The sequence below is a fragment of the Geotrypetes seraphini genome, chromosome 12, assembly GCF_902459505.1.
Source record: "Geotrypetes seraphini chromosome 12, aGeoSer1.1, whole genome shotgun sequence".
Taxonomy (NCBI): domain Eukaryota; kingdom Metazoa; phylum Chordata; class Amphibia; order Gymnophiona; family Dermophiidae; genus Geotrypetes; species Geotrypetes seraphini.
Genome location: NC_047095.1, coordinates 43,948,573 through 43,976,385, shown reverse-complemented (window position 1 = coordinate 43,976,385; position 27,813 = coordinate 43,948,573). Strand labels below are relative to the sequence as shown.

General features: G+C 42.4%; 1 protein-coding gene across 3 annotated transcripts in view; it reads right to left on the bottom strand.

Moving 5' to 3' along the window:
* Nucleotides 1-27,813, bottom strand: part of DEPDC1 (DEP domain containing 1) — a 73,109-nt gene that overhangs the window by 24,886 nt on the left and 20,410 nt on the right. For 2 of the 3 annotated variants that reach the window (XM_033917212.1, XM_033917213.1), the window contains exons 5-9: nt 26,665-26,795; nt 21,224-21,271; nt 12,845-12,985; nt 5,872-6,753; nt 4,386-4,558 (exon numbers count right to left, since the gene is read on the bottom strand). In XM_033917212.1, coding sequence (XP_033773103.1) covers nt 4,386-4,558; nt 5,872-6,753; nt 12,845-12,985; nt 21,224-21,271; nt 26,665-26,795 — 1,375 coding nt within the window. The remainder of the gene's footprint in view (nt 1-4,385; nt 4,559-5,871; nt 6,754-12,844; nt 12,986-21,223; nt 21,272-26,664; nt 26,796-27,813) is intronic. The other variant, XM_033917214.1, reaches the window with a different exon arrangement.

The following is a 27,813-nucleotide window of genomic DNA, read 5'->3' as shown; positions in this document are numbered from 1 at the left end:
CAATTAGCAGATTTTCAAAATAAAGTACTCAGCATTAGGAGTCAATTTGAGACAGATAAAAAATGAGTAATATCTGCTCACATATTTCCTAGAAATGTAGGGAAGATTATAATTACACATTGATATACAATGAAGATGTGAGTGAGACCAACTGGAAAAACGTCAAACTGACAAAAAAAAAAAAATCCCACTCTACAAAGCATAGGGTATAAACAGGGGGAAGAAAAGGATCTCAGAAACCTGTTTGGTAACAGGGAATAATCTCAGCCACGTCTGACAAGGTTCCATGTTTCATTCATTGATCCTGAAAAACCTCCTCCTTCCTATTTTATTTACTTAAAGTAATTTTAATCATTTTATTAATGATTTATCTTAAAATATTCTCCATTAAATATTCATTAAAACCATATTCATGTGAATGGTATTCAATATATTCTTTTATTTATTTATTTATTCAATTTTCTATACCGTTCTTCCAGGAGAGCTCAGAACAGTTTACATGAGTTTATTCAGGTACTCAAGCATTTATCCCTGTCTGTCCCGGTGGGCTCACAATCTATCTTGTGTACCTGGGGCAAAGGGGGGGGGGAATTAAGTGACTTGCCAAGGGTCATAAGGTGCAGCGTGGGTTTGAACCCACAACTCCAGGGTGCTGAGGCTGTAGCTTTAACCACTGCGCCACATGGTACTTATCTTAAATGTTGCAGGCAGCCACAGTGTGAAGGGACCCTTGGAACTGAATGCTAACCTGAATAATTATGCAGCAGTTTATGTGACACTTTGAGAAAGCCAGTAATTGTGGCAAGACGGGTCATGTCTGAGATCCTTTTCCATCCCCCTGTTTATACCCTATGCTTTGAAGATTGGGATTTTTTTTGTCAGTTTGGAGATTATAATTACACCTATCCCTAAGAATAAGAAGCTAATCAAACTATAAAAAGATTAGATTATCTTGCTAATATCTTTTCTAGTAGATAGGTATGTCATTTTGGACGGTAGGGTACTCTCCCCATGCTCGTGAGTCATGCAGAATGAATCAACTCCAGTTTGTTTGTTTTTTAACACATCTTCCTTGACTAGAGGGCTCTGCTGCCCCTTCAGTTTGTACCAAAGCAGGCGATAGCCCTATATAGAAACACATGAGAAAGAGGGGTATGGGAAACTCCCTGAACTACAACTCTTTTCTGCTCTGAAAATATAACAAACATGTTAAACATTGAAATTGAATAACTGAAACACTGAAATAATCATACCAATCAAACATTTTTGGAGCTCAAACATTCCCCCAATGTGTTACAGCAATAGATTATTCTTCAGAACCTTAAGCTTTTGAAAAAAAAAAATTTGATAAAAACCCAAGATGGCAGCTGCCAGTTAAATCACACCAAAAACAGCCCATAGAAGCTTTCCTGAAATGCAATGCCGCCAGCTAAATCACACCAAAAACAGCCCATAGAAGCTTTCCTGAAATGCAAAAAAAAAAAAAAAAAAGGGTTTTGGAGGTGGAGGAACTTAACTCTAACCCAGAAATCCTCAGAGTTAACTTTTTCTGTCCCCCCCCCCCCCGATTTTCCCCATAGGGAATAAACGGAGTATGCTATGTGGCTTCTGGTGCTTGTCTGTCAGCTTGTAGCAGCCTGCCTGCAGGGAAAGGATTTCTGCCTCAGAGACTACTGGAAACTAATTCACAACTTGAAATCTTCTGGCTGCCGATCAGGACGACTGATCAAGAACTGCAAACTCTGAAAATCCACACGGCGCATCGGGGGAGATAATTTGCAGCCAGTTCTGATACTGAAAGGGTTATTACACAGGGTCTCCAGAGCCTGCACTCAAACCTCTCAACAGGTAAGCAAGCTTCCAGGGGAGCAGACCCCGAGCTTTAGATGGATGACAAAGCAAGCTGGCTCCACAAGTACTCCAAGAGATTGGCTTTCAAGTAGCAGCCGGTCCTCATGGGTCTGCATTCCTTCCCCGAATCCATGCAGGAAAAAAGTACTAACGGACAAAAAGACCATCCTCTATAATAAAACTCTAAGCGCACATGCGCACTTAGGACGGCATGTTCCCTGACAGCATGATGTGTCCCTCCATGCCGAATTCTATTTTTGAACACGGACGCAGGGAACACGCCGGTGACTCCCCCCTCCCGCCCTCACTCACTGTAAGGCCCGCTACTGCTCTTTGTTGTCTGCCCTCCTCTTCAAAGTAACCTGCTGAGGATCGCTGACTGGCTGTAGCGAACCTCACAGGCTGCTCTCCACCTCAGTAGCACGTTCCCTCTGACGCGATCCCGAGAGGCGGGATCGTGTCAGAGGGAACGTGATACCAAGATGGAGTGTGGTCTGCAAGGTTCGCTACAGCCGGTCGCTTTGAAGAGGAGCAGCAGCGGTTCATGCCAGTGGGCCAGAAGAGACCAGGAAGCCGGGTTTGGGAGCAATACAGGCAGGTAGGCAGGGGGCCAGGGCAAGAGGGAAAGGAGGCTGATTTGGGGGGGGAGGGGTTTGCTGGGGGGCAGACAGCAATCATGCTTTGCTCTGGGAGGGGGGAATGAGGCTACGGAGCAGGCAGGCATGGAACAACAGGTCGCTAGAGGGAGAGGGAAAGGGGACTGCTTTGGTGGGAGGGGTATGCTGGGGGGCAGACAGCAATCATGCTTTGCTCTGGGAGGGTGGAATGAGGCCACGGAGCAGGCAGGCATGGAACAACAGGTCGCTAGAGGGAGAGGGAAAGGGGACTGCTTTGGTGGGAGGGGTATGCTGGGGGGCAGACAGCAATCATGCTTTGCTCTGGGAGGGTGGAATGAGGCCACGGAGCAGGCAGGCATGGAACAACAGGTCGCTAGAGGGAGAGGGAAAGGGGACTGCTTTGGTGGGAGGGGTATGCTGGGGGGCAGACAGCAATCATGGTTTGCTCTGGGAGGGAGAAAACAGAAGGGGGCCACGGAGCAGGTAGGCATGGCACAACAGAGAAATACAGGCAGGCAGGGGGCTAGGGAGACACAGACAGAAAGAATGACAGACAGACAGACAGGGGGCCAGAGAGACAGACAGAAAGGAAGACAACCAGCCAGCGTCCAAGGAGAGAGAGAGACAAAGAAAAAAAGACAGACAGCCAGCCAGCGTCCAAGAAGAGAGAGAAAGAAAGACAGACAGACACACTCATCTATTCTATGTATCGGGCTTAAAGACTAGTAAAATAATAAAAACAAAGCAGAGCAGATCAGAACACACCATCTCAGTTTGCTTGCAAAAGGAAAAACTGAAGAGGGAGCCATTCTCCACTGGTGAATAGGAGGAGTTGAAATATGAGCGACACCTTTCTGCAAAGTTCACGACTATAGGACGACAACAGCTTTAGTACAGAATCCTATGTCTTTGCGACAGAATTTAGTTGTGGAATCTGTTGACGGCCAGAGAATGTGATCAAGGCAACTAGCATAACGAGATTTAAGAGAGGCTTGGAAATGTTTCTTTTTAAAAAAAAAATAATTTCTTTATACATTTTAAATCATACAAGTGTATAGAAATACAACATTTATAACTTCTATAACACTTGAAATTCTTTCTAATATCATCAGAAAAACATATATCCCTTCCCTCCCACCCTTCCTTAAATATTACAAACAAAACTTATCATGAATGTTTTTATAGGAAAAGCCCATAACAAATTATTAATCAGGTAGACTTAGGAGAGCTATTACTCATCCCTGGGAATAAGCTATGAGAAATAGATCTACTTTCCGAGATCTGCAGGTAACTTGTGGCCCAGACTGGCCACTGTTGGAAACAGAATGCTCAGCTCAACAAACCTTGGTCTGACTCAACAGGTCTCTTCTTAAGTTTTATCTAATCTAAACTTCCATCTCTATTTCACTTGAAAAAGTATATCATTGTTTCATGTGCTGAGTAGCTTCTTCCCCCTGGTTTCGGTATTCAGCTTAAAACAAAACTGCCCCCGAGTATAAGGCACTGTAAGTCTTTATTCACAGCTACCCAAGGTTCTTCTCCAAATCTATCTCCATTTTTATTCCCATTTCATTATAGTAACAGTGCTATGACTCACAGAAACAGATAATACCCATATGTTCTTAAGCCAATTAACAGGTGTCATGTTTGAGCGATGGTGTTTACGACTTTCTTCTCAGAGGTTGTACATACTGCCTGTGTAACATCCCTAGCATCATCTATTTTAAATAGTTGGCTCTGGGACTCAAATTATGATTCCTGTATGAAGTCCACATTGATGTTGATGAGTCTTACAAATATAAGGATTTCATAGAGTTCAATTACCGAGACAGCCCCTCAACCAAAAAAAGAGTCATGTTTCCTGCCAAGCAAGCAGTAAAAGTTTTATTTATACACAGATTTAAAGAAAGCTCTTACCAGAGATCTAGTTCCCATTGCATCATGAAGTCGTGGCATATCGACATTTTGGCTGATTCGAGCAATCATACGCATTAGAAGTTGAAGCTTTCTACGATTTGGTGGTGGAAGCAACAAACAGCACAGCTGCAATGCTTCTATAGCAACACTCTCTAAGTGAGGCTGTAGTAGTCCTAGAAGTTAGAGAATTTAGTATTTAAATAATTTTATTACATTTACTATATAGTATGCTAAGATATAAAAACACTTGGCAAAATAGTGAGTTATATTTTTCTAAAATGCTCATTTTTAAATTTGGGAGAGAAGGCTGGTTTCTCAGACTCATGTCAAGAATGTTGGTTCAGTAGAGAGGCAAGTTTAAAAAAAATGTTAAAATGACCAGCTCAGTACGTTAAGTTAGGGTAACTTCTGTTAGGTATCAATTCAAGAGTGTCTTGATGTAACTCCCCCCAAAAAACAACACATTAGTTTGTGTACTTTAAAACTGCATTTGTTAGGGTAAGGTTTACAATTTCTTTATAGTCTAAAAATGCAACTGCAAACAGGGCAAAAGTCTACCTTACTCAACAATAAGTTAATGATCAAATAGGAAATAGTATAAATATACATTTTTTTGAAAGACTGGATGTAATTTTTATCTGCAGACTTTATATCAGTTTTCAGGAAGGAAAAGTTATTCTGAAATTATCTGAAAAATTGTGTTCCAAATTCTGCATTTACTATTTGTATACATACTTTTCTCATGTTAACTTATGCATATACTGTATATACTTGAATATAAACCCATCCTAATATATACTGAGATAATCTTTTTCCCCCAAAATAGGCTGACTTGAATATAAACCAAACTCACAGCAGTCTCACGTCAGCCATTTTGAGTACAGAGTGCTCTTGCCCTGGACCAGCAGAGCTTAAGGTAGGCCTAGGGAGAGGTCTGCAATGGTCTGAGAGTGAAAGGACTCAAATATAAAATGAGACCCTCCAATTTTGGGGCCATTTTTTGACCCAAAAATCTAGGATTATATTTGAGTATATACAGTACTTTGGAGAAGTCAAGAGTGGGCAAGTAAGTGTGCTCCTGCCCTCTCCCCAAGCATCTAAAAGTAAAGTTTATGCATGTGGTGGAACTATTACATGAAGCCACAGATGAGGTAGGCTATTTTCAGAGATCACAGTACTGCCACAAGACCCTGTTTTATGTCCACCAATGGCTTTGGAAATTGCCCTCTAATAGACAGAAGATGTTGACACACAAAAACAATGCAGTTAGATAAGATTTCTAGCATCTTCAATTTATGGGGCAGAAAATAAAAGGCTGTCCATGTTAATGACATAATTATCTGACTTATTAGAGAGCAACCTAATCAACAAGCTCCCCCACTTAAAACTATTTTAAAAACTAACATTTAGCAAAAGAAACTAGGAAGCACAGCACATAGTTAGCACAATAAGCCAGAAACTCCATGCAAACATGCATCAACCTTACTTTGTGTGCCATGGCAGCTTTGTGTGGTAGTTGGCAGAAAGGAAGCTGGGGCTACAAGATTTTCTGAAAGTTCCATAATACTTGGGTTGAGTTTTTGGAGAAATTCAATATCAGATTCAGTAGTCTGTCTTTCTTCTGTGGAAGTTGCATTGGTCCCACCTAGTTTCCTCTGTACAGGCTGAACCACATCATTTGGTTTTATGGTGATTTCTGCAACTGGTGTATTTATTCTACAACATTCTTCTACATTTTGTGACCTGCGTCGATTTACTTCCTGTTGTCCACTATATAATTCTGGATCATGTACACGTCTTGAAAAGGCTCTACTAGTATAGGCATTGGACAGTTTATGGCGACTGTTGTCTGAACAAAAGTCAAGCACCAACTCCGATTTATATCCAAATCGGTCTTCATTACCTTGATTTGATAATAAATTATGTTCAGACTGACAGACAATATTTAGACTTCTTGTTTTATGAAAGCCCAAATTATCTTCAGCAATTCCCTCCATCGAGAAGCACCTTGGCCTGAATTTGAGATGTGATTTAGAGTCATCACTTGTGACTGAAAGATTTTCACAGCTTCCTCCCATTATGTCATTAGCACTGGCCCTTCTACACCCAGAATTAGAATGTATTTTTCCGATGCATCCTTTTGGAAGTTCATGATCATTTGTTAGATTTTCTGAAGAAACAGCATCTATCGGTTGATTTTCTTCTTTTGTCTCTCTGCGAACTAAACTAAGTAGAAGGCATTCTGTTGACTTGAAAGCATTTGTATTGCTCAAGTGTAATGCTTTTGTAGGCTGCGGACCACAAGCCTCGTCTTGAATTTTACGTTTCCCTCTGCATCTATTTGGAACTGTTATGTAGCCACACATAACTATCAGAAAATGAAATACAAAATTGAGTTGAAAGAGGTGTGAAAGTGCTCAAGAAGGAAATACAAAAGAAATGAAGAGTTAACTAGCATCAGACATTACTACAGTTAAAATTGGTTAGCGGCATACAAAAGCATTAGTTCAACACAAAAACAATGGCTGACATTCAAGATAAGTGCATGCCTTGCCATATCCAAGTCCAACACCACAGTGATCTTAAACACAGGCTATGTATTTAGCAATGTAATGCAAAACTCAAACTATTCAACAGTGAGGATTATGTATATGAAAACTTCAGATTTACAAGTAAGATTGAACAGAAGTCTACAGCCATGCAGGATGCAAAGTGGATCTCAACTTCTTTATATTATTTCTAGTGGTTAAATCACTATGTGTAATCTAGACTAAAATCAGTGTGATCCTTTTTACACTGTGCAAATTCATCAAATTAATAACAAGTTTAAAAAACCCCCAACCTTCTTAGATTCCAAAGTGGTTTGATCATAAAATTTATTTTGCTAGATATGCAATACAAGTATGGTATGCAATCTAATCATGCCCTTTGTTCAAAGACATTTATTTTCAAATAATGTTCCTCAATTTGTGCAAGACTTGGAGCCAAGGAGGAAAATTCCCAAGCTCAATCAGGAAAAAAGTCTGTAGATTGATCCAGGGGCAGAGTCAGAAGTCCATTTTTGGAGGGTCCAAAGGTGGACTGAGGGGGCCAGGTATTCTCTTTCCCTTCTCATTGCTGCCGCTACATTAAAATATACCTTTGTTGGTGGGAATTTCAAGCCTGCCAGCCAAAGACATCTGAATGAGTCCTACTTGTGCAGCCAAAGCAGCACACTTTAGTTGCACATGTTGGCGCTAAAAAGCATGCTCAGTTCAGTCAGCTTCAGTGATGAAGTGGAGCAAGTAAGTTTTGGAGGAACGATGATGTTCCCAGAATATCGACTGTTTAGCTCATGAAAGTGCATTTAAGCAGGTCTCTTGTAAGTATAATGACTTTATTAGCATGCAAAATACCTAGTATATAAAATGTAGTTCCTGTTCAGGAGTAGCAGTAAACTACTAACTGGGTCCAGAGAAGAGCAACTAAGCTAATAAAGGGCATGGAGGACCTCTCATATACTGACAGACTGAAAAAGCTAGGGCTTTTCTCCCTGGAAAAGCGGAGACTTAGAGGAGACATGATAGAAACCTTCAAGATCATGAAGGGCATAGAAAAAAAATAGACAGGGACAGATTTTTTAAATTAAGGGGATCAATAAGTACAAGGGGGCACTCAGAGAAATTGAAAGGGGAGAGGTTTAGAACAAACGCCAGGAAGTTCTTTTTCACACAGAGGGTGGTGGATACATGGAACGCACTACCAGAGGATGTGATAAACAGGAGCACGCTACAGGGGTTCAAAGAAGCTTTGGATAGGTACTTGGAAGACAAAGGGATTGAGGGGTACAGATAAGAGTAGAGGTAGATTATAGGGATAGGATTAGAGGTAAGTTACAAAATTAATCAGGGACCACTGTTCAGGCACTAGGCCTGATGGGCCGCCGCGGGAGTGGACCGCTGAGCAAGATGGACCTCTGGTCTGACTCAGCGGGGGCAACTTCTTATGTTCTTATGATTCACAACTAATGGGAAAGGCCATATTATTATTCTCAGACTCCCATTAAAAAGTTCTAACCTCCACCATCCCCATCCCCCTCCCCCTCCAGAAACATAACCCCATCACCACGCCTCAAAAACATTCAACCCCACTTCCCCTCCAATATTCATGAAAAGCTCCCCATGCTAAACTAGCAGGATAGTTCTTTAACTCCTACTAGCTTGGCATCCTCTCTAATCTGGTGTCACTTTGAAAATCTGAACCACAAGTTGGTAGAAAGCAAGATCATATTTTTCAAAGTTTTTCATTGAGTACATCTAGCCAGTTAGGTTTTCAAGATTAGCACAGTGAACATGAATAATAGATTTGCATACAAAGAGACAGAAGGAGCGACATCAGAGAGCATGAAGACATCCCTGACTGCACTGCTATCACCAATGGGTCATAATGTTTTGGTTCTGTGATCACTCAAATATCAAGGGATAGAAAATGAGTCTGTCATTAGCAGATATGACTTCTGATACTTGTTGCTTGTCTCCAATTTAACTTTGCTGAATTAACCATTATACTTTATAGAATTCTGATGGTCAATCCTTGTTAGCAGCAGAATTGGGGGGGGGGGGGAGTTTGTAGTGAACTTGGTCAGCAAATAGATGTAATACATCCCTAGAGAGATTGTCAAACAATCATCTGTAGGAGGAAGAGAATAATGGTAAGTTCTAGGGCTGTACTATTCCTTACATTAGGGATGACATCACTGAAAAACAGTGGTCTCTGCTTTCATCTGCTGGTTAGGGAGCATAAACCGACTTGTCTGGACTGGTTTAGCAGGATAGAAAGATTAGGTTCTTACCTTGTTAATCATCTTTCTTGTAAACCCACACTCTATTCCTGAACCTTAAAGTAATTAATCCCTTCTCATGAGAAATCTTGTAGGAAGTTTCATTTGCATACCTTTGTTCCTCCTCTTACCTCTGGGCTGTCCTCCAATTCCTCAGTGTGTAACAAAGCAGACAGTCATTCCTGGAGAGGACACAGAAGAGGGGTACAAGGATATTCCATGAGAAACGTGTCTGATCTGCTCATATCCGTTAACAGCACATCAATCAATCAAATATTTGGAAAACAGAACAAACAAGTGAACAATTAGAACCCAGTCTACACTAACAGTGTGGGGGGCATGTATATAGACCCCTAGGATGGAACAACATAGTATTCACAGATCGCATTCTTGAGGTTGGACAAAGAAACAAGAAGTCCAACTTACTGGTACTTATTGAGGCAGACAGCAGGTGAATCACTGCTGTTAGGGCTCTGGCACATGTGTCAATCGCTCACGTTTGCATTCAAATGATTTGCACCTCTGTGCAAATCATTTGCATGTAAACTTGATAGCGCATCGATCACTGCTGGAAATTCAGCCAACAGCAATTGAGCTAGATATCGACTCAAAGTGCCTAATCTAGAGCATCCTGTGGGCCAAAACGACATACGCCAAAACCTTGCTCATGACCCTGATAATGTCATATAGTGCATTTGCCACATAATCCATCCCCTCCAGCACCAGCTGAGGGCATACGTTCTCCTCCTCAGTAGGAATCCGCCATAATCTGGTATAGCAGGCATATGCCACAAAAGAGGCTTCCGCTGCTGTTTTGATCCCCAAAACTAGCATTTCAAATTGCCTCTTAAGAACCTTGCAATCTTGTGCATCCTTAAACACCACTCCCCCCTCATTAGGGAGGGAGGTATGTTTAGTCATTTGAGCCACTGTGGAGTCCACCTTTGACTGACTAAACAGCTGCTGAAACGCCAGAGCCATAGGTTTAAGTTTGGACATAGTTTTAGCCACCTTCAGGGAGCCTTCCGGAGTCTTCCATTGCTCAGTGACCAGAAAGGTGATGTCCGGATGCGCAGGAAAAAAGATGGCCTGAGCATTTGAGCCACTCATTACCATGCACTGTGAGGTGGATAGCTGTTGGGGCTCCAACTTTAACTCTCTGAGTGCATATGTAATAACATGTGGGACGGTAGCAGACTTGAAAAGCCGCTGCATCAATGGATTTTATCCCTGGTCGGGTACAACTATCGCCTCTTGACTCCTGGTCTCTGACAGAGAACTGGAATTCTCCAGGAAAGCAGCTGAGCCCTGGGACAATAAAGGCATGGAGTCTGACCTCCAATCCTGCTTTGCTTGATCACTTAGGCTGAGAGACGTTTTTCTCTGCGTCAGGGAGAGAGGAATCTCTCTGGTTCAATGCCAGCGTGCCCCAGGCAGCACTGTGCATCCCCTGGTCCATCAAATAAGCTTTCCACAGGAGATTCACAAACTCAGGGGCAAATCCTTGAACAGGCCGCCCCATAGACCCCTGCAGGACCTCAGAATGGCTTTTTTTGGGCCACATATCATCCATGCACTTGCATTTCATGCCTTCGCTGTTTGTGGGCTCCGGAAGGGATTGTCTCCCTACCACTTGGACCCCCTGTGGTTTCCCAGCACTATAGGACTCAGAGGAGGCTGAGCTTGAGGCTTCTGCCCCTCTCTCGCAGGCCCTGTGGCTTCCGGTACATGGATACTCCTCAGCCGACAATCCAGTTCAAAACTGGCATGATATATTGCCAAGATGGCGTCCGTTTAGGACGTGGGCTACAGTGCCCTCCATACTTATTGTTTTATTTTGGTTTCTTTTGTTCCTTTTATTGTATTTTTTTTATTTGATATTTTCCCTTGGTTTAATTTTATTTTATATTTTGAAACTGTTTAACATATAATATTGAAGTTTGGACTTCAACCGTTAAACTGTATCCGTTAAACTTTACACTGATGTGAGACCTTACTTTTACCAAGGTCTTTCCTACTGGCTTTGCTTCTTTCCTCTTCAAGGGCCATGGTTGAGGCTCGGGCTTGGGTGCTGCTTGCACCGGCTGTCTCCTCCTGGCACTGGGTCGAGAGGGCTGTTCGCAGTGGGCTGTACCGGCTGTTCTCTCCTCTTTCTGTTGGTGTGGCTGAGTCACGGAGGCTGCTACATGGAGCGGGTCCTGTTTGGTGTCTTCGGATTTTCATGGCTGATGGCTCTAATGGCTGGACTGGAGGTGATGGCCTGGTGCGGAGCGGTGTTGAGGGCCTTTTATCCAGCTGCTTCTGGTATTTGCATGTTCCAGCTCACAACTTGTATTACATTACATTACATTAGTGATTTCTATTCCGCCAATGCCTTGCGGTTCAAGGCGGATTACATCAAGTTATCAAGAATTACATTAAGTTTGTAGGAATAGCATAAGCGATGTCATAATATTTACTTAAGAAGAACCAAAGAGTTGTCGAGATCTTAAGGTGATAAGTATTGGATAAAATAGTAGCATTTTGGACTTTGTTGGGTAGTTAGATGCACATTAGAGTGTATTAAGGGTATCAAGAAGGTTGGAGGGGGTAAGGTAGGGACTGGTCGTGCTAGATGGGTTTTATGTATTTTTTGAAGAGTATGGTTTTAATATCTTTCTTGAAGGTTTTGTAGTTTGTGGTCGATGTATATCAGACTGAGTCCATGAGGAGGAGGATCTATAGCTTGCCATGCTGAGATCCAGTGCTAACTGAAGGAGCTGCAATGAAGCTTCAGCCTGACTGAAAACTTTCTGTCTCAAATCCTTGGGGGCAAATTAAAAAGCAGTCGGCTCCCTGAAAACCAATGGGATTTACATAGTAGCCAAACAGCTTGTGCTCAAACCTCAAATAAATCAGGTGAGCTGGCTCCCAGGGGAACAGGCAAAGCAGGCAGGCTCATCAGGTATACCTTAGGGGTTGTCCTGTGAGCTGCATCCCCTCAGGTATACCTTAGGGGTTGTCCTGTGAGCTGCATCCCCTCACGCTGCATCCCACCCTTGCGGAGCCTTTGTCCTCTCCTAAGCAGAGTGGCCCCAAATATGGAGTTCTCCTGGCACCAAACGGAAGAAAAATATCCAAATATAATAAAACCGAACATAGTGTAGGGGGTGTTTCTGGAGGGGGGGTTTGGCGTCTGTGGGTCTTTGTGAAGTAATAAAACCGAACATAGCAGATCAACACACCCTCAGTTTGCTTTCAGAAGGGAAAAACTGAAGAGAGCACTATACTCCAGTAGTGAAGGAGGAGGAGATGAAAGATGTGATTGACATCCTTCTGAAAGCAGTTCACGAGACTGATTGATCACCTAACGTAGACTCTTGCGTTTATGTTAACAGAATTCCCCTTCATGTGTCATTCCTGACATGCTAAAACACCGTTGTAGACATGACACTAATAGAAAAGTTACTGTTGGAGAGGGGGAGAAGAGGAACAAATTTGTTCAAACACAGAACTTAAAATCTTCTTCCCTCTGGAAAGCAGTCTAAATAACGCTTTTGTATAGTAACAGTAAATGGCTATAAAGCAGTATATATTTATAGCAACTGAGTAATTTTCAAATACTGTTTTCTGAGTCAAAACAAAAATATTATGTACATACCTAAGACATTCACAAAAAGTTCATAATACTCAAAGGTAAGCAATGGTTCAGGAAGGCCAAGAAAATAATCTGCAATTGTCCTGAATACATCCCGTTCAAAACCAGCATATGTTGGTTGGCTCATGTCATTATTTCTAGGCCCTAAATGGTGAAGAATAAGAAGTATTTAATATAAGCTTTTTCTGCAATCATTTCACATACTTAAGGACACTGTCAAAGTTAGAACAACTTTGTCCAGTCTAATGTTTCTGATAAGGTAATCCAATTCAAATCTAATAGTACCAATATGACAACCGTGTAATTATGTACATTAATCCTGAAAAGAATTCCAGAATAAGCTGTATTTAGGAATATACTATGTAAATATTTTGCTACATGTTATTGCCAATAAATGCTTCCATAAATGAAATAATGAAGTCATTAGCTAGAGCAACCATAAAATGGTAATGAATTTATCATCATAACATACACACAAATTTTATACACATGGTTGCCTATAATTGCTGTTGTCTAACTGACACAATTATTCTTTTGGGAGAAGATACTTCCAGCATAGCACACCACAGATGTAGAATCCTTTAGAAAATTTATATTATATTAAATGGCAATGAATAAAATAGAGTAGGTGTCATGTTAGTTCACTTTAAAGGATAACAAAACATAAGAAAAAAAAATAAGGTTTGATACAATTTAAAAAGAAAATCAGACTTGATAGGGAATTACAAGAAATGAGGAAACATCATAAATTATGCCATATACAAGTAAATAATGTTTTTTCTTGGCAATGAAAATAACACACAAAAACCAGGGGAGGAAAGATCACTAACAGATGAAAAATAGGTGACAAAGAAAAAACAAAAACACACCATCCCTTTCATCATAACCTATCCCTGCAACATATACTATCTAACTCATATTACCAACCTGAAACACAGAAACATGATGGCAGATAAAGGCCAAATGGCCTATCCAGTGTGCCCATACACAGAATCTACTGTCTCTTCCTCGCCCTAAGAGATCCCACGTGCCTGTCCCATGCTTTCTTGAATTCAGACAAAGTCCATCTCTACCACCTCTACCGAGAGACTATTCCACATACCTACCACCCTTTCTGTAAAAAAGTATTTCCTTAGATTACTCCCGAGTCTTATGTCTCTTAACTTTATCCCGTGCCCTCTCACTTTTCAACTGAAAGACTTGCCTCATGTATATTTATGCCACGTAGGTATTTAAATATCTATCATACCTTCCCCTCTCCTGCCTTTTCTCCAAAGCAGCCTGTATGACTTTTTTTCTCCCCATTTGTGTAGAAGTATTTAATGCTTCACTTACCTGAGGGTTTTGATCACCCAGCCCCAACAATGGGAAGATTAGGTTCTTATCTCAATAATCTTCTGTTAACATAGCATACCAGTCCTGATAATAGGTGATTATCCCATACTTGCAAGTTGACTGCAAAAGGATGAATCTACATTTTCAGCTCCACCTCCTTCTCCAGTGTTGTGGAGCCCACTTCAGTTAGTACCAAATTAATTGAACAGCACTAACACACAGAAAACAAGAAGGGAGTACGGGGTGACTTCCTGCAAATACAGCTCTGTTCTGCTTTTAAAGAAATATTAAACAAGGTTACACACATTAAATCACTTAGGGTGAACGAACCAAAACCACCCACCAAAAACATGCATTAACCTTATGGAGCTCAGAGTATCTTTCTCACTGATGCATTCTCTCTCCTTTTCCTTTGGGTTTTTTTTTTACATTACGATTTGTAATATCTGACTGACAACAGAAAATCTTCAGCTGTGGATACTGTGCATTCTGATCCAGAAAACACACAGGCAAATCCCAGACTGATAGGGTTGGGTGTCAGGACTCTTATGCAGAATATTATCAAGGTAAGAACCTAATCTTCCTTTCTATTACACAAAAGCATACAAGTCCTGGAAATAGGTGACGTACCAAAGCAGTGTCCTGCATCTAGGGCGCGACAGATGAGATCCAAAATCAGTATCTCCTCTCACTCCTACATCCACCCTATAAAACTTTGTAAACGTGTGAAGAGTGAACCAAGTAGCTGCTCTATAAATTTTTTCAGGAAAAACTGCCCATACCGCCACTCATGAAGACACCATATCTCTGGTAAAGTTCACTCTCAAAAGCTATCAGAGGCTGTTTCCCACAGCCAATGTACGTGAAGATATAGCCATACGGATCCATCTAGAAATGGCCACCTTTGAAGTAGGCCTGCCTCTCCTAGAAGCATTTGTCAGAACAAAAAAATGATCAGAAAGACAAAAGTTATATGTCACTTCTAGGAATTAAAGAGCTCTTCTCATGTCCAGTAATTTCAACACTTCATCCCTCTTCTGGGAACCCGTGGACTGAAAAGCGGGTAACCTGACCTCTTGATTAATATGAAATGCAGAGACCAACTTTGGTAAAAACCAAGGTACGGTTCGAAGTGCGACTCCTGCTTCTGTAATTTTGAGAAATGGATCTCAGCAAGATGGTGCTTGTATCTCCGAGACTCAATTCACAGAGATGATGGCTACTAAAAAGAAAGTCTTCATCATTAAGATTCAACAGAGATGCCTCCCACAACACCTCGAATGGCGCCTTGCTGAGACCCCTCAGTATGATGTTCAAGGTCCATGAGGGAAACAGCTGCCTTATCAGGGGTCTCAATCTGACTGCTCCCTTTAAGAATCTGCCAACATCTGGATGCGAAGCCAAGGGTCCCCTTTTCCATACTGGCTCTAAAACACAAGAGACTCGCCACCTGTATTTTAAGGGACCCCACTGCCAGCCCCTTTCCCAGAGTGGCCTGCAGAAAAGCTAACACTACTGACACTAGTGCGTACACAGATCTACCTGATCCTTATCGCACCACTTTTGAAACAATCTCCATGCCTTAGCATATGCTGTGATGGTTTCTTTGCCCTGAGGAGGGTAGTGATAACCATCTCCAAATAGCTTTCCTGCACTAGGGCTTCATGCTCAAGAGCTATGCTGTAAGACCAAAGCATTCTGGATTCTCTCAGGGAATTGTACCACGTGAACTGGTAGCCTGAGACATTTGTACTTTTGAAGGTGCACCAAGTCCCTGTACCAAAGCTGACATAGCCAATCCGAAGCCATCAGGATTACCAGTCCTTGATGGCTTGCTATCTGACAAATGACTTGGCCTCTCATGGGTCATGAGGGAAATACGTACAATAGATCCTGTGCTGACCATGGCTGGACCAGGGCATCTAGGTCTTCGCTTCCTGTCTCAAATCTGCTGAAAAGTCAATCTGCTTTCTTGCTGTCCACCAACACCATGAGGTCCATCACTGGATGCCCCCAGTGCCCTACTATGCAGACAAATGCCCTTTGGTACAGTGACCACTCCCCTGGGTGTAAATTTTCCTGCTGAGATAAGTCGATTTATACATTGTTTACTCCCACTACATGTGCCACTGATATTACTTGTAGCTGGTGCTCTGCCCACTGGAACAGCAACTTGGCCTTCAGATTTAGAGGAGCACTTCTGGTGCCTCCCTATGGATCGACATAAGCCACAGCTATGGCACTGTCTGAGAAAACACGAACCGCTTTGCCTTACAGTAACTTCTCCAGAGTCAGCAAGGCTAGTCGAATGGCCTGCAACTCGAAACTGTTTATGGATCACTTCTTCAGTGATGGAGTTCAACGGCTTTGGACTGGGCGCCCTAGGTAATGCCCTCCCTAGCTGCAGAGACTGGCATTGGTTGTCAAAAGAATCAGAGAGATCTGGAGTGGAACATCTTTTTTCTAGGGACTCTGGCCTCAGCCACCAACTCAAGCTCCGCCAGGCTTCTATCAACCATGCAGGTTTCTAGAACGTATCCTTCTGGGAGGACCAGTGAACAACAAGGCATGCTGGAGAAGATGCATGTGCGCTCTTGCCCATGGAACCACCTCTATGGTCGCCCAGAATATGGAGGTAGTGCCACACTGTAGGAGCAGACTGCCAAGAAATCTGTGATCTCTCATCAGCTTTTGTTTGCGTGGTTCAGGAAGTATACTCCCAGGTACTCCAGTTTCTGCATCAGCTCTAAATGACACTTTTTGGATGTGGCCCTAATCAGCCAATCATCCAAGTAGGGGTGCACCTGAATTCCCCTCTTTCTGAGGTAGGCCAATACCATTATCTTGGTGAAGGTGCGAGGCACTGTTGCCAGCCTGAAGGGTAGGATGGAGAACTGAGAGTGCCTCCCCAAAATGTGGAATCTTAAGAATCTTGTGCATTCTGGATAAATCAGCATATGGAGGTAGGCCTCTGTCAAATCTAAGGCTGCCAGAAACACTCCAGAAACTGCTGCAGTGACTGATCGTACTGCCTCCTTGGCCGCCTTCTCTGGTCATCGAATCCTCAAAATGATCCCTCAGTTGATAGCTGAATTTGAGCCGGTATCCTTCCCAAATGATGTCCAGGACCCATCGGTCTGAACTCATCCGCACCCATGCCTCCCAGATTCCATTAGCCTTCCTCCTATCCATGGGAGGCTGGCTACCGTCCTGGTGTTATTGGGACTTCCTGGAGGCTGTGGAGGCTTCCAGAGGACTATGTATGCCTAGAGGTGCCAAATCTCTGACTGGACCCCTGCCAAGTGCTCTGGACAGAGACAAAACTGTGTGGAGCAACAAAAATTATTCCAAGCAGACCCCCTAGAGCTTTAAGATCTGATATCCAGAAGCATCTTTGGTTTTTCCAAAGAGCATCTGTCCCGTAAAGTGGAACCTGCTCAAGATGGCTTTAGAAGCCAAATCTCTCACCTATTACCTAGTCCAAAGCATTCTGCGGGTGGAGATGAAGCAAGCCAAGGTCTTACTTAGGGCTTTAATAATGTCATACAGAACATCCGTCACATAGTCAATCTCTGCCATAATCAGCTGGGGACACACTTCATCGTCCATGATAGAAAGCCTACGGACTCTGGTATGACAGGCTTAAAAGGCTGCTGAGGTCATCTTAAAACCCAAGACTAGGGTTTCAACTGACACCTGACTACATCATCCACTCTGTGATCCTGTGCATCTTTCATTACGATCCCCCCTCACTAAGGAGGGAAGTACACTTAGCAACTTGTGCTACCAGGGAGCCACCTTATGGCTGGATGAATAATAGCTGAAAATCAGGAACTAAGGGATACAGATGTGTCATTGTCTTAGCTTCCTTTAAGGAGCCCTCTAGGACCTTCCAATGCTCCATAATTAAAGAAATAAGGTCTGGATGCAACAGGAAATATGAAGTCAGCGCTTGTAAAACACTCAATCAAGCACTGCGCTGCAGCTTCCTGAAGCGGTTCCAGATTTAATTCCCTCAGTGCCTCTGGAATAAGTTTTAGTAACGCTGACGTTTTGAACAGGCAGTGCACCATAGGATCTTCCACTTGATCAAGAGGAACTAATATCTCCTGGCTTCTAGCCTCTGCCAGAGATTCAGACTCTCCCAGGAGAGAAGTCTTGCTTTGAGACAGCAACAGCATAGAGTTTGACCTCTAGTCTTTCCAGTCATTATCAAACTGGTACTCTGGCTCTTTTTCAGCAATCTCTGCTGTCACAGGTGTACTTGGAGAGACTATGGCCCCTTATGCAGCTACCATCACCTCCTCGGCCGACGAAGACTCCTGACAGTTTAAATAGGCTTTCCATAGCAAGCTTACAAAGTCCAGGATAAATCCCTGACTAGGACTCTCCGAGGTGTCCATCTGCCTTGAAGTCTTTTCCTGGGCACCGCAGTGTCCATGCACTATCTGTGCTTCACCTTCACTCTTTCCCCAGGCTCCAAAGGGCTTCCCTTTCTCAAACAGTGTCTTTTGCGATCCCCCAGCCTTACTGTTGCCAGATGGGGCAAAGGCCACAGCTCCCGTCCCTCCCTCATGCCCCACAGCACACGACAGCTGTTCAGTCAGCCATCCATTACAAATTTGGCATGAAATAGAGATATCTCTACTAGAGAAGTCTATCTCTAATGATTTTTATTCAAATCAGGTGGTTTTGGAGGCAGATGGAGGCTTTTTATTAAAATCAAGAAAATCCAAGATGGCCGCTGCTAAAATGTGGTTGTGACAAAAAAAATGGACCAGGAAAATCCACCCAAGGGTCATAAGAATTCTGGGAAGGTGATTTTGTAGGTAGGGGACCTTAAATACAGCCCCAGAAAACTTTAAAACCACTGAATTTAGACTCCCCCCCCTTTGATTTTCCCATAGACTTGTATAGGAAGTACTTACTGTGTGAGTGCTAGGATATCCTGCTGCAGAAGTTAGGAATTGGAGAGGACACTACCTCACTGAGCAATCCAAGCCCACATGTTGAAATCTTCAGGCTACCAGTCAGACAAAAAATTTGACCGAGACCTCAACCCCTGTGGATCCACATATGAGCGGAAAGGAGGAATTTATGCAGTTGGCACCCATTAAATCCTGCTGGACTGAAACCAGGACCAAACAACCTGCGCTCAAGCACCTGATGAATCATGATGCAAGCTATCTTCAAAGGAAACAAATCCTGAGCTCAAAACGTTCAAAGCAGGCCGACTGGACAGGAACCCAAAGGTTATCTTGCCAGCTACAGACTTATGACACAGAGTTTGCATCCTCTCCCAGGCAGAGCTGTCTCCAGGGTCACCAGGGGTCCACTCCAGCACCAAAAGCCTCAAACTTAGATGGAAAACCCCAAAAAATAATCAGAGTAGATCAGAAATATCCTTCCCAACTTGCTTGCATAAGGAAAAAACTGTAGGGGGCTCCAGAGCCCTAGAGGAGGCGGAGCTGAGAAATGTAGATTTCATTCTCCTGCAGTCAACTTGCAAGTATGGAATTTTATTTATTTATAGTATTTATATACCACTTAGGTTATGTGGTGTATATTCAGATACTCAAGTATTTTTTCCTATCTTTCCTGGTGGGCTCACACTCTATCGAATGTACCTGGGGCAATGGGGGGGATTATCTGACTTGCCTAGGGTCATAAGGAGCAGCATGGGATTTGAACCTACAACCTCAGGGTGCTGAGGCTGTAGCTCTAACCATTGCGTCACACATCTATTGTCAGGACTTGTCACTGTGTGTAACAGAATCTAGTTTAAAGCTCTCTTTAGTATGTTAGCCAGTCTGCTGCTGAAACCACTTCTTCTCTTTTTTGATAGATGGGCACTATCTCTGCTCAGCAGCTTTTGGAAAATCATCCCATGATCCAAGAAACTAAAATACTCTTTAAGACATCACCTCAAGAAATCTTTGTTTCATCCCCATTTGGTAGAGTGGAAAAAAACCAACTGAGGAGACCACAGCATGTAGGAGCATAGATCTGAGCTCTGTGAGAGCTTTTCTGTCCTTTGTATGCCTGCTTGCTATTTTCTACTGAAAAATACCCAATAAGACACAAAAACAAAAATAAATGAGTGGACTAAAGCCATGGAAACAAATAACTGGACAAGGAAAACAGCTCAAATTAGCATTTATTTATTACCTGGCAAGAGACAAAAAGAGGAGAAAATTTCATGCCAACATCTTAATGCCACCTAGCTATGTGAATTTTAGGAAAATTCTAGAACATGGAATGTTATAAGTTACACCAATTAGTATGACTATTGAAGATGCTTATCTTTAAAGAAATCTAGCCTGCTATACTAAAAGTAAATGATATAATTGCACTGTACATTGTATTTCCACAATACAACAAGCTAGAGGAATAGAATAAAAAAAAAAATAGTTCTAATGTATATGCTGTTCAGATTAGGATTAAACCAGGAATGAGCTTTATTTCTTATGGCTCAATTTTACAAATTGGAACATAGAATTAGTAAAGTCTACAATTCACAGAATTTAAAAATTCAATTTAAATACAGAAGGGGTAATTTTATAAAATGACTCCTATACCCAAGTACCAAAAAGGAACCTATTTAGGGGGCCTTTTTACTAAATCTTAGCATGTGCTAATATACATTATTATGAAGTGAGTGTACCATAGCCCATAGGTGCAACATTTCATGTGTGCTAAGCTTTAGTAAAAGGGTCCCTTAGTAAAATAGGCTTCCAGAACAAGCTCCAATAGCATGCAAATACCAGCATAAACATTTACATGTACTTTGCATGTGCACCTGTGTATTAAAAATATAAAAATAAATAAAGGCACATACATCTCAACATCACATCTGCTTAAACCAAACTCTCGGTATTCACAACCTGTGATTTTGTTGGAACATATACCAATGAGTGTAAACAGCACCATTATTTTATTTTTAAAACCAAACCTTTTTCTGGACATAAAGCCAGTTTTACATGCAGAAAAACTAATAAAATGCCCCACTTAAGTACATATCTGAATTAAATTTTACACAACACTTACAATTTGCTAGGCACTTCATAGCAGATAAAACCCAATGAGGAAGATCATCTATAGGGAAACAACAAAATTTTCAGATTTCTTAATATTGAAGCAGTAAATCAACAATAAGTGAAATAATCTGAATAGGTTATATTAAAAGCTGGAAAACTCCCGGGCATCCAGGCAATTAAAATTTCATCTGACACTTCCCCAAATACAGGGGTCCTTTTACTAAGGTGCACTAACCCATTTAGTACATGTTAACGATCAGTGCATGCTGAGATGCCTATTTATCACTAATCATTAGTGTACCTTAGTAAAAAGACCCCATAGTCTTTGTTATGCTGTATTGAAGATGTGTCAGCCTGGAGCTGCTGAAGGAGATGAACATGCAGGTGTGACCTGATATAACCCTGCTAGTTCAGAAGAGTATGGTGAAATAGCTCCTTTTTGGCAATCAGAGCAAAGACATGTCAAAAACAATTCTTGATTCACAAAAGCCCTACCATGCCGCCTGAATTAAAGAGTATGTCTGGGAGAGGAAGTAGTTGGAACAAGAATAGGAATAAGCTAGAAGTAGTAGTAAAGATAAAATAAAGCAAAACAAGAAATCTAAATAAGCTACACAAAGAAAAATGCACACAGTTTATAAACTGCATTTTGAGGGTAGGTCCAATTCAAAGTAGTATATACCCAAGTGTAAAAATTAAATACAATAAGAAGTAATAAAAACAAGAATAAAGAATAAAATTTAGAAAGAGAACTTGTCTGGCTTCTTAAAATTTTGAATGGCATCTATCTTTTCATCACTGAATAATTATGTTCCATGTTAAAAATTAACTTGACAGATATCCCATTTAAAACGATTCCATTTTTATAATAAGTAAATTAGGATAAATGTAATTCACATTAAAAAAGGTAAATATTGCACCAACAACTAAAATGGTCTCAATTTTATAGTATAAAAAAACCTGCACTAAATTTAAAATTTGATATACCGTATTTTCACGCAAATAACGCGCACCCGTATAAAACGCGCACACGGGTATAGCGCGCAGAAATCACGATGATATGTACAAAAACTTTGGTATACCGCGCTCACGGGTATACCGCGCATGCTGCCCGACGCTCCTTTCGCCCGCCCTGACTTTCTGTGCGCTGTCCCGACTCTCCGTTCACCCCCCCCTGACTTCCGTGCACTGTCCCCCCTTGAAGGTCTGTCCCCATCCTGAAAGCCTGATGCCCCCCCCCCCGACGTCCGATACATCCCTCCCCCCGAAGGACCGCCGACTCCCCAACAATATCGGGCCAGGAGGGAGCCCAAATCCTCTTGGCCACGGCGACCCCCTAACCCCACCCCGCACTACATTACGGGCAGGAGGGATCCCAGGCCCTCCTGCCCTCGACGCAAACCCCCCTCCCCCCAACGACCGCCCCCCCAAGAACCTCCGACCGCCCCCCCAGCCGACCCGCGACCCCCCTGGCGACCCTCACGACCCCCCCACCCCCCTTCCCCGTACCTTTGGTAGTTGGGCCAGAAGGGAGCCCAAACCCTCCTGGCCACGGCGACCCCCTAACCCCACCCCGCACTACATTACGGGCAGGAGGGATCCCAGGCCCTCCTGCCCTCGACGCAAACCCCCCTCCCCCCCAACGACCGCCCCCCCCAAGAACCTCCGACCGCCCCCCCAGCTGACCCGCGACCCCCACACCCCCCTTCCCCGTACCTTTGGTAGTTGGCCGGACAGACGGGAGCCAAACCCGCCTGTCCGGCAGGCAGCCAACGAAGGAATGAGGCCGGATTGGCCCATCCATCCTAAAGCTCCGCCTACTGGTGGGGCCTAAGGCGCGTGGGCCAATCAGAATAGGCCCTGGAGCCTTAGGTCCCACCTGGGGGCGCGGCCTGAGGCACATGGTCGGGTTGGGCCCATGTGCCTCAGGCCGCGCCCCCAGGTGGGACCTAAGGCTCCAGGGCCTATTCTGATTGGCCCACGCGCCTTAGGCCCCACCAGTAGGCGGAGCTTTAGGATGGATGGGCCAATCCGGCCTCATTCCTTCGTTGGCTGCCTGCCGGACAGGCAGGTTTGGCTCCCGTCTGTCCGGCCAACTACCAAAGGTACGGGGAAGGGGGGTGGGGGGGTCGCCAGGGGGGTCGCGGGTCGGCTGGGGGGGGCGGGCGGAGGGTCTTGGGGGGGGGCGGTCGGTGGGGGGGGGGGGGGGTTGCGTCGAGGGGAGGGGGGCCTGGGATCCCTCCTGCCCGTAATGTAGTGCGGGGTGGGGTTAGGGGGTCGCCGTGGCCAGGAGGGTTTGGGCTCCCTTCTGGCCCGATATTGTCGGGAAGTCGGCGGTCCTTCGGGGTGGGGGTGCGAGTGGTCCTGCCGGGGGGGGGGGGATGTATCGGACGTCGGGGAGTCGGCCGAGCAAGAGGGCTTGGGCTCCCTCTTGCTCCGATCATGGATGCGGGTGGGAGCGCGTGCGAGCGGTCGTTCGGGGTGGGGGTGCGAGCGGTCCTGCTGGGGGGGTGAATCGGGCAACGGGCGGGGTGGGAACTATGTTTTAAAACTTTTGTATACCGCGCTCACGCATATAACGCGCGAGGGGTATGCGCGGTAGGTAAAAACGCGTATAACGCGCGCGTTATATGCGTGAAAATACGGTAAGCAGACGTTTTCGCCCCTACTTCTCAGATATACTTACTATTACATTATTTTCTTTTTCCTTCAATAGCATTTCATAGACATCTTCCAAAGAGTAAAGACTTCAAACTTAATAAAGTAATTGCACAACTACTAACATAGGAGCCAGCTTTTCCAAAATTATTGGGGATGCTAAACCCAATAAAAATTAAGGGCTCATTTTATCAAGGCGCGCTACGGGGGTTAGCGCATTGGACATTTCATCATGTGCTAACCCCCGTGGCAGCCTAAAATCCTAACACCTCATCAATGGAGGCGTTAGGTACTAGCGCGGTATTCCGCGCGTTAAACCACAACCACGCATTTGTAAAAGGACCCCTACGTCACCCACAGAGCTGGCTCCTATGACTACTAGTTTCATATTTCCAGTCACATATATAGCTAATTAGTTCCAACTACAGAGTTGCTTAAAAAAATATACACTTTTCCAGTATTTAAGATTACAATGTCTATTGCCAGCCACGCACCAAATAACAAAGCTTTACTGCTTATACAATTAAAATTTTCTTTGGCGTATATGAAGCTAGTGATCTCAGTGCAACACCCATCACATTCCGTACATATCACATTTTCAGCTACAGAAAACACTTTACTTCATGGTTTATAGATTAATAAAATTAGGACAAATATTTGAGGATATCAAATAGTCTAGCTGATTCTACCAAAGAGCAACTGGTAGCAATCCTGAAATTAGGGGCCGGTTGACTGGGCTTTGCCAGCTGACACAGACCTTCACTTCATATTTCTGGTTCTGAATACTTAAAATGTGAAGGAGGCTCTACAAGTTCTTATCAAGCTGTGATGGAACATGTTGAAGAAGGTATGAGGAAAGGTGTGTTAGGGCCGGGGGCCCTTAGGAGACCTCTATGCAATTGTTAAAACAAAATCAAAATAATGGATTATTATAAATTTAACAACAAAGTATACTGCTGGAGAGAGAGCTTAAGCTCCAATAACAGCAGCTGTTATCTCTCCAATCCAATCCAATCCTTAGGTTTATATACCGAATCATTGCCAGTTTACATAATTAGTGTAAAAGAAGAACGTTAGAGATGAAAAAGGAGTCCAAATAAATTGGCCCACCTCGATACTAAGAAAATGATTCGATTTTTGCAATCAACCAGAGACTGTTGGAAAAGATAAGTTTTCAGGGATTTCCTAAACAGATGAAGAGAGTTAAGTGATCTAATCTCATAAGGAAGTTCATTCCAGATAGTCACAAAAATATAAACAAAAGATTGAGAAATATATCCCATAGATTTAACACTCTTAACGGAAGGGAACGAGAGTTTAAACATATGAGACTATTTTGATCTTATAGGCCGTAAGGAGTTAAATAACTAATGATGTGAAAAAAACCATGTATAATTTTAAAAATTATACTAGCGCACTTAAATTTAATTCTAAGATGAATTGAAAACCAATGGAGTGCTTTCAACAGGAACTTGGTGGTTGCGATGTAGATGATTAACTTCACAAAGGTGAGAATCATATTTAAGAGTCTTTGATATTAATTTGGATGATAAGGATACTGCGAAAACCTTGATTTATAAAATGATAAATTTTATTAATGGGGTTTTTTTCGTTGTAGGGATAATAACCCTGAAGAAACCCTTGGGGTGAAACATGTTGGCTTTTGTATCCCTTAGAACCCGACCATTCTAAAGCTAAGTGTCATATAAGCCACAAAGCATTAAATATATAAATTATAAAATATTTATTATCGACGAAAGATTGTCAAGTGATTAATTAATGTATTTTATGAATATTTATTGTTCACTTGTTGAAATTTTTTGAAAATGAATAAAGATTTACAAAAAAAAATATATTTATTAATTTGAAAAATATAACCAGATTCAATATTAAAAATCAATATGAGACCCAGTGAAGATCAAATGTATAAAGCCAGATACTATGAAATATATTTGAGTATCCTGGTGGCATTTCTGAGGGCCTAGGTGACTAACAATATATGTGAGGGGGATTAAGAGGTAGTCATAGTTGGACTACTTTCGAAGTACCAGATTATATACTCTCTCATTATTAATTAGACACGCTGTTCACATAATTCAATAATGGGGAAGCATGATCAAACTTCTTTTTTTCCAAAGATCAATTTGGCCGCCATATTTTCGACTAATTGCAACCTCTTTAAATTACCCTTGCTCAAGCAGATGTATAAAGAGTTGCAGTAGTCCAACATGTATATGTGGAGCACATGTAAGCGTGTGCATGTACATAAGAACATAATAGGAGCTATACTGGGTCAGACTAATGGTCCATCTAGCCTAATATCCTGTTTCTACAGTGGCCAATCAAGGTCACAAATACCTGGGAGAAACCCAAATGTACGTGTGTCACAGCAGTTGATTACAAAGAAACAATCACAAGTCATTTTTTCTGTTCTTCCAGTATTCACTAGAAGTGCTTTCTTGTCCTGACCACAGGGGAATCACTCATGTACACTGTTCATATGCAGTCCCCTTGGATCTAGTGCCTCATAAGAAGCAGAAGCGCTATTCATACAACCTTTAAAGGTAACTACAATTGGATTAAAGACTCAATGTTTTTACCCTAACAGGGACCAAGGTCTTCCATTAATTGATGGTTTTGAATAACTATTTTATACTATATCATTGGTGAAATATGACTGGCATCTGTTTTGATATTAGGGGTTTAAGGTGTTTCATTTATACTTAGTGTTTGCCTTTGTTTACACCATTTGAAAATCTAGCAAAACATATATTGAACACTGAAAAAACTAACCTGATTTATTCTGCAGTGTGACAACTCCATGTTTACTTGTGTGTGTCATACTATACATTATATAGCAAGGATTTATTTGTGCAGGATCCAAAACTTCATCCAGTGATGGTAGACCTAAAATCTTCTGCATACTAGAAGAAAACACACAAAGGGTTAACATCACAGTCTAATTTCCTGCAGTAATTCAAGAAGTGAATTTTGCAGCAAAAATTAAATACGAAAATGGGCTGCAGATTTTTCTGATATTACAACTTATTTTTACATTAAGAAGTTTAAAGTAGTAATTTTTCAGGATTTCAGGATGGGAGAGGGAGGGTTATATTTACAACTATAAGTTATAATGATAAGATTTACAAGTGGTTAAATCTATGTTATTGTGTTGCAATTTTTGAACACTTGATGAAAGTTTTAAAATGAATAAAGAATTATAAAAAAAAAAAAAGAAGAAGTTTAAAGTAGTTTTAAAACCTTACACATGCATTTGAATAACTCAGTATATCGCAAACCGTGTGCCGCAGCAGATTCCAGGTGTGCCATGAGGCGCTGGCACCTGCTGCCTGCTTACAGAATATGCCTCTTGTGGCAAGAGGCACGTCCTTGTAAGCTGTCAGCTGGAGCCGGCACCTCTCCTCCGTCAGTAACCCCTACCGGTGAAGAAATAAGTTCAGGGCCTCTGCTGGAGGGCCTCCATGCATATGAAGATGTCAACGTGATGACATCACTCATATGTGCGACATCATCGAGTTGACGTGCACGCACTTTTGGATGCTCTCCAGCTGTGGCACTGAGTTTAATATGCCATAGCGTCAAAAAGTTTGCGGGAAATTGGAATAGTTTATTCTGAAACAGCAATTCAGTGATAGGGAAAGGAAGAATTTGGTTTGTGGTGTGATAGAGATCTCTCTCTCCTGGCTATTATCCTCTTCTTCCTCCCCCTCTTCCATCTCTAGCTCCCTGTCTTTTATTCCCTCTACCCCGTGAATCCTCTCATAATTCCTTCCAAGAGTCTCCTCTCACCAACAATATTATGGAATGACTGGATTTTTCAGCATGATACCTCAAAGGCCTGATCAATAATGGATATTTACTAGGGCTGAACATCAGTTAAACATTTTAAATCACACAATTAATTGTGATTAAAATTTTTAA